General features: G+C 37.9%; 1 protein-coding gene across 2 annotated transcripts; it reads left to right on the top strand.

Moving 5' to 3' along the window:
- The first annotated feature begins 380 nt into the window (after window positions 1-380).
- On the top strand, window positions 381-7,202 carry LOC110799318 (heterogeneous nuclear ribonucleoprotein Q). 2 transcript variants are annotated; one of them, XM_022004560.2, is made up of 9 exons: window positions 381-568; window positions 1,934-2,345; window positions 2,469-2,585; window positions 2,693-2,833; window positions 2,924-3,100; window positions 5,325-5,532; window positions 6,303-6,472; window positions 6,561-6,646; window positions 6,736-7,202. In XM_022004560.2, exons 2-9 carry the CDS (start codon window positions 1,956-1,958, stop codon window positions 6,866-6,868), a joined length of 1,422 nt encoding a protein of 473 aa, XP_021860252.1. In that variant the 5' UTR covers window positions 381-568; window positions 1,934-1,955; the 3' UTR covers window positions 6,869-7,202. The 2 variants fall into 2 exon arrangements, with proteins under 2 accessions (XP_021860252.1, XP_021860253.1); XM_022004561.2 differs by having other exon boundaries at window positions 403-568; window positions 1,954-2,345.
- The last annotated feature ends 691 nt before the right edge of the window (window positions 7,203-7,893 follow it).

Here is a 7,893-nt window from a genome sequence, read left to right as displayed (position 1 = left end):
GACGCTTTCAAATCAGATTAGACAAAAGAAAATAAGTTCATATTAGATTTGATCAGACCATATCAAATCAGATTATAAGAAATCTAGCATTTACTATGTATCTATCTATCTATATACTCTAATAAAACACAGAGCACGCATTCTGAGGTTGACAAGTGTCCTTATATAATAAATTTTATTATTAGGATAAATTATTTCTTACAATCTATAAAAATCAGAATATTATTTTTTACAACATCAAAATTAAAATTTGTATTTTTCAACTTAAAAAATATTAAAATTTGTTTTTTACCACCTAAAACGAACGAACAAACGTTATGTGGGGTTTGGGGTAGGACACACATTCTCTCTCCTCTCTAATAATACAAAATTAACAATATCCTTTCTCCTCAAACCCCAAATCTGGCAAATCGTATAGTCACATCTTCTGCATCTCCTTCCTCCTCCTCCCGCTTTGTCCTCCTCTTAAAACCCTAACAACAAAAGCAGCGTCTTGTAGCTGTTGTTCTATCTCTGCTCGGCGGCGCCTGTGCCAAACACCTCTCCTTCTCTGCTGCTGCTATTCTCGGTAATTATCTAATATTATTTTGGATCCATTTTCTGTTGATTTTATTTTTATTTTTTATCGATTCAAAAATGAAATTTTCTAACTGGTTAAATAATACTCTCTTGGATTTTTTGTTACCTGTGATATGAATCGATTTTTTCTGATATGATGGGTTTCAAACTGTTAAATATATTATGTTAGGGTTTGTTTTGGTGTTGTTTTAGGTCTAATTAGTCTCTACTCTCTTCATAATTCTACTTGAAATTCGTATATATGATTCGATTTTTCTGACAATCACCGTTAACCCCTGCCCTGTCTCAGGGATGGGCCTGGTCTTATGTTTCCCATAGCTTTCAGGAGAATTGGATAATCAATTGGTCAGGTGTATGGTTACAATTGTAGGATGTGAGCAAGATTCATTGTATATATGATACATACAAAGCATAGTTTTAGAGCTTTGGAGATTCTGTAGTAATAATTCTCGGTAGTTAGGTAACGAAAAAGAATAATAAAAATCCTAATAAACTCAGGCTTTAATCAATTCTGTTACGTTCATACTTTCTCTAGGAGGTAATTGGGGGAAGGGGGAGAAGCTGAATGAACTTCTGTGTTACACTTTGCATCTTTTAATTTTCATCAGTTCAGACTTTACTCTCTTTGACCCCCTGTAATCTAAGTAAGATGGAAGAAATCTTTATCTCTGTTACCGTAATTTGGTTGGATGTGGTATTATTAGCTGGCCTTTTTATTAGATAGCACGGGTATAGATATCCCTTGTCAAGTTCTTCGGTTTCCTGCAATCCTAAAACAACAGCAGGGTTTCGTTTTCATTGTATATGGACAGAGCTGATATGATGATCCTGAATTTGAAGTTACGTAAATATGGCCATGGAAGTGCAGGTGACTATATTGCGGAATCCATATGGGAGGTGCTTTTATGGTGGAACCTCCTGAGTCCTGGTATTTCAGTGAAAGGGGGAAGTGTTCGTTTGAATTATTTCAATCCAACACAATCAAATACCTCTGTAGCTACACTCACATACAAAAATGCCATACTCTAATTCGTAGATACCCCTACATGACACATTAAAATCAAACACAAACAATCCTGGAAATTATTTGGGTGATGCCTTTGATTTAACTTCTAACATGGCTATCCAGCTTTGTTATTTGGCAACCTGGGTATCAGGTGAACCCAATTTACACATTAAAATCAAACACAATCAATCCAATGCAAAAATGACCCTCTTTTGTCTACAATTATCATTGCTTCCCCTTTCTGATTTTATCCACATTTGTCCATTATGTTTAAAAAAAATGGCTTGTATGCATCCTGATGGGTTGCCATGAAAGCTCTCAGTTGATTGAGGATCTGCTTATTCACAGAAAAAATTTACTTAAAGCAGTCATGGCTGAGGGTTCCGAGATTGATGAGCGTGTGGACCTTGATGATGATAATTACATGGAAGAGACAGATGAAGATGTTGTTGATGGCATTGAGGATGAGCCAGAGGAGGGACTTGGTGATGACAAGGCCGAGGAACAGTATGAGGAATTGAGAACTGATGGTAGTGGGAAAGAGCAATCATCAGAACCCGATCGAAGTCCCATTGGTGATGAACATGGGGAAGATGAAGAAAAGTTTACAGCTTCAATTAATGAAGAGGACAAAGAGAAGCATGCTGAGCTTCTTTCTCTTCCTCCTTATGGAGCTGAGGTTTTCATTGGCGGACTGCCGAAGGATGTTATAGAGGAAGATCTAAGAGATCTCTGTGAGCCTTTTGGTGAAATTTATGAGGTGAGCTCTATTGTCCCATATCCTTTTTACGATTTTAGCATTTTCATCCTTTTTCCCTTTTTATGGTTTTAGCGTTTTCATCTTCTTTTTTTTGCTTTTTTTCATACAATTGGTGACGTACAGGTAAAATTAATTAAAAACAAGGATACTGGTGAATTCAAGGGATATGCTTTTGTGGCATTCAAAACAAAGGAAGATGCCCAGAAGGCAATAGATGAGTTGAAGAACAAAGAGTTTAAGGTAATTTCATGTCATCTAATAGAACTTAGTCTTTTCTATCTCCTTCTTCCAAGCTTCTAATTGGGATTGGCTTGTGAGACTGCTTTGACATTTCTCACTCATTGCAGGGAAAAACGGTCAGATGCTCATTGTCTGATGCAAAGCACAGATTATTTATTGGTAACATACCTAAAAGCTGGTCAGAGGATCAGTTCAAACAAATGATACATGGTGTTGGCCCAGGGGCGGAGATGATTGACCTCAAACAGGTGGACTAGTAGATTAATCAGTTTATTTGATTGCAGACTTTTTACGATTTGTTTCTGTTTTGCTTATGGTGTCTTCTTTGCCCATGACAGGATGGTTTAAATCCTGGCCGCAACCGTGGTTTTGCTTTTATAGAGTATTACAACAACGCATGTGCTGATTTTGCTCGACAGAAAATGTCTAATTCAAGCTTTAAGCTGGAAGGTAACACCCCTACCGTCACCTGGGCTGATCCAAAGAGTGCACCTGACTCAGCTGCTGCTTCACAGGTAATTCATATAAGAATTCCATCTTAACAACTTCTTTGTTAATTTGAAGTACGAGCTCTAACAAGCGACCCGGTCCTGATACCCAAAGAAAGAGAGGAGAGAGAATGCAGAAGCATTTTATGTACTTTATCAAAAAAGTTGTGAACTAAATGTTGATCATTCGGAATGACATTGCCTATTTCTATCTGGAATACTGGAAATTTATCTTGTAAATTTGATGCGTAATTGCTCAAAGTCATTCAAATTTCAAGTGTGATCCTCATTGGTCATTGAGTTTAATATATATAAACATATTTTGAAGTTAGGTCTGTTTTTTCATGGTAAGATACTGCAGAACAATACCTTAAAATATCCCCAATCTACAATAGGTTGAGCTTATTCTTAAAACTTTTAGTCCTCATGGGCATATGTTCCCAATGTGAACTATAGATTAAATATTGTGAGCATGACTCTAGAGCTTTCTTCTGTCTCTCTTTATTTAAATATTTTTTAGCCTGTTTATGCCATGTGGTATTTCGCTAATTTTACCGTGGTAGTTGTAGAAGACAAACTCCATGGTTTGTTGTGTTAAGGCCACAATCACCCCATAGTAAAAGAATTAAAATAGAACAAAGAAAGGAACACGCTGGTTGTAGGAGGTGGTGGATCTGGCCAACCTGCCTTGCGGAACTGTTTGTTAGGACTTAGGACGTACATGTGTTTGCTAGAATAGTTGGATCTGGCCTTTGTTTTAGGAACTCTATTGACCCTTACTCTTATTATCCTACACTTCCTGTAAGGTTGCCTAAGGAACCTTTAGAACCCATATGTTCCCTAGTTTGCTCTGTGGGCTCTGCTTTATACCAAATTACCAATGTCCTTTAAACCTTAGCCATGTGTTACTGGAAATCTTGATTAGTGTCTGTTGCAAATACCGCAAATACCCTGTAGCATATGCTTCCATCTAGTAAGCGTTGGTATGAGATTGATGTGATCTGTAGGATATTATGAAGTATTAAATACTATTGATAGATGCGGTGCATTGCGTATAAATTCATTTGTACAAGTTCTTGCTACAAAAGTATGTTTTCATAAACAAAACTGATCTTCGGGGTCCAGAAGTTATTGGGATTTGGGTGTCGGTTGTTTTGAATTTTGAGATAAATAATGTATTTCTTTTGAGTTTAATGAGTGATGAGAGTTGCTCAGAGGAACTACGCAAGAGCTTGTAACTTGAAGTAGAGACTCTATGTGACAGCTTTAAAGGGAACTCAAGCAACCCTATTAGGAAGAGTTAATTTCTGGCGAGTTTGATACATAGGGAAGCAGGTGGTTCACGAAACTCCGCTTTAGCTGTGACGTCAGAGGGTAGTATGCATCATTCTTGACTAATTTTTTCCATTTGGCAGACAGGCTTTTGTTGAAATTTGATACTTTAAAACTTCCGTGTGGCCGCATTGAGGCATGGGTTACAAGTTGTAATGTAATGATTAATGTCAGACTACACAATGATGGCTGTGAGATGAAGATGCGCAATTATCGAATCGGCTTCAAAATATTTGTTTCCACTTCCCCATAATTTGACTTTGGATCATATTCTTGAAGAGTTTCTTAATTTGTTGTCAAATTAGTTAAAAAGTTATTTTCAATATGCTACGGAGTCCCTGGGATGCCCACTTCACACTAAGTTTAGTTATTCTTTGTTTATCTCGTGTGATCTTTTGCTTTTCCTGCACCTGTCCTCCATAATTTTGCATCCTAGAAAGTTGGTTAAGCTGTGATTTTGGTCTTTTTTAGTCCTAATGTTGAATTTTGTGACACCCTGTGGATCTGGTTTGCACTTTATTGAGATTAACTACGATAACTGTAACTTAAACCCGTAAAAGAATGCGATAGAAATTGTATGGATAAATGAAGTGCTGGATATTCGATCATTTTCTTTCCAAGGAATGTACAAAAATATGCAGTTGAGTAGTTGACAGTTTATAGGGTAATGTCATAATGGACAAGCAGGAAATACCTGTTTTAAACATTCTGCTGTTATCAGTGATCTGAATTGTATTTGCTTCAATTGGTTGGTTATGGCTTATTGCTAATACCCCATCATATAATTCCAGATTACCAAATGCTTGTGTGTTTGAGTAGCAGCCCACACTTCTGTTTTTGGTACATAAGATCTAAAATTAGACTACATGCAGCTTCTAATATTAAGACGTCAATGTTGATATTTTGTTTGATTTTTCAGGTCAAGGCACTTTATGTGAAAAATATTCCCGAGAGTGCCACCCCTGAGCAACTGAAGGAAATCTTTCAGCGCCATGGAGAAGTCACGAAGGTTGTGTTGCCTCCTGCTAAAGGGGGACAAGGCAAAGGGAATTTTGGGTTTATTCATTTTGGTGAAAGGTCTAGTGCTCTGAAGGCGGTCAAAGACACAGAAAAGTATGAGATAGATGGTAATGCTTCAATCTTGACTCTTGATGTTTGAGTTGATTTTTATAAATGGATTAGGTGGCTGAGTTAGTATTAACGGTTTTAATTTGGGTGGGAGCAACCATGAGATGGGATGGAAGACTTTATGCATTTGTTTATTTTTGTTAAGGTGAGGAAAAAGAACATTAGGCGACCAAGTGATACCATTTTTAAAAGGCGCTAGGCACAAAAGTCCTTGAAGCCTAGGGGCAAGGCAAAGGCGCACTTTCTTTTTGTGGTGTTAATTTTCCCATTAAAATAACATAAATCTGAGTTTAAATTAATACTGGAGTATTTCAAAATAAGTGGATGAAAAAAACCAAGTACTTGAAAATAAAAGTTAACAAAAAAGAGTTTTGAGAAAGAAGAGGGGTTAGGAACTGACACGTGACTCCCTCAGTCACTAGCTGAGTCCTTCGCGAATTGTGAGGCACCCAACATAAAAGAAAAAGAGAGAATTACAAAAGGAGGAGAAGCTGGAAGTTAGATAGTAAAGTTAGCGAAGAGAGAAAGATGGAACCTATGCCTGCCGTTGGCCACTGCAGTTATGGTGGCGGAGATAACCTTAGATTCAGCAAGTTAGCAATCATTAATTGAAAGTAATTCGCGATTGAAGGGTTTCCAGATTAGCGATTTCAATGGGTTAATGGTCAATGTGTTAGTCTAGGTGAAATGTGTCTCTTCCGCCTCATTCTTACTTTGTGCAAATCCTGTTTGTCATTGGCGTTAATACTTCCATGAACTTGAAATACAGGTCAGGCGTTAGAAGTTACCATGGCCAAGCCCCAAACAGATAAGAAATCTGAAGCAGCTGCTTCCTTTGCTGCTGGTTCAAACTATCTTCCCCAAGCAGCTTATGGTTTTGCTGGAAATCCATATGGTTCAGTGGGGGCTGGATATGGTGTAGCTGGTGGATACCAACAGGTGTGCTATTATTATATTAATTAACATTAGATCTTTCTCTTTATCAGAAACCCGTGTTCTCAGTATGTTAATTTGAATTTGATTACAGCCAATGATATATGGGAGGGGGCCGATGCCATCTGGCATGCAGATGGTTCCTATGGTTCTGCCTGATGGCCGTATTGGTTACGTCTTGTAAGTTTTCAAGCCTTGTTTGTGAAATTCCAAAAACAGATTTTTTATTCCCACGTTTTTAACTCTAAAAGTTGGTAAAAATACTGCAGGCAACAACCAGGAATGCAGATGGCTTCACCAGTGCGGCCACGAAGAAATGACCGCTCCAACGGTTCAGGTGGACCCCAGGGAAGGGGTAATGGAAGTGGGAATGATAGGACTAGAAGGTTCCGACCTTATTAGTAGTTTAGTGTGGAAGATGTTATGAATCTTAATAGTTTGTGAGAAAAGCAATGACATCCACTATGCTGCTCTGACTTCCAATCTGGGGAAGTTAGACAATAGGGCAGAGGAAAGCAGATTTAAAGAATGGTAGTTGGTCAAGCAAATCAGTTATAATTGATAGTTGTTTATTAATGAGTTTATCTGTAAAATGTACTCATTATTGACTTCAAGCCGACTGTGACTACATTCAGGAGCTTATCTTCAGCTGTATCGTCTTTTGAAATTGTGTAGTGCAATCGGATGTATTTCAAAATTGGGGATATGTTTAGTTAAGTACTTTGTTTGCGGACTATCAGTAGGCTATGTGAAGTTTGAATAAGGACTTTGTTTATGGAAAGCTCCAAATAGCTAAATGCTAGGCATCCAAATACTGATTTTATCAAAAGATGATTTTCATGGCCTTGTTGGACGGCTAACATACCAGTTTACCATTAATGTAAGTTTACTTTAGTGGAAAGGTTTGAGGATTGAGATCTCTTACTACTCCAACCCCTTTTCCCACCTAGGCATGTCAGTGGGGCGGGTTTTATGGGAGATCTGCCCCGCATCCGCCCTAAATAGGCGAGGATGGAGGGAGGTCTGGCGGCGATGGGTGTAAAAATCATATCTGTCATGGGTGATGGGGCGGGTGTGATTTTGCGTTGGTCCAACCCCATTTTGTGTTGGTCTAGCCCCATTTCTGCCCGCCCTGCCTCATCTCCACCCGCTCCCCTTGATACTCGTCAATTCTACTATTACGTGATTTGAAAATTTTAAAGAAGATAAAAAGTTGAACAAATTTTTTATGTGTTTGGAATTGTTTTTAGTATGTGATAATACGAAGTATGAATTAAGGCGAGACTTTAAAGTTTGTTTGTTTGAAATTTTTTGTTGTGGAAGTTACCTTTTTCTATAATGTTTGCTAAATAAGAAAAACTAGGTGGGTGGGATAGATACCCAGGCGGGTGATGGAACGGGGATGAATTTTAGTTGTACATGTAGGG

Source organism: Spinacia oleracea, chromosome 4 (assembly GCF_020520425.1).
Source record: "Spinacia oleracea cultivar Varoflay chromosome 4, BTI_SOV_V1, whole genome shotgun sequence".
Taxonomy (NCBI): domain Eukaryota; kingdom Viridiplantae; phylum Streptophyta; class Magnoliopsida; order Caryophyllales; family Amaranthaceae; genus Spinacia; species Spinacia oleracea.
This window is presented reverse-complemented; position numbering and strand designations above follow the sequence as displayed.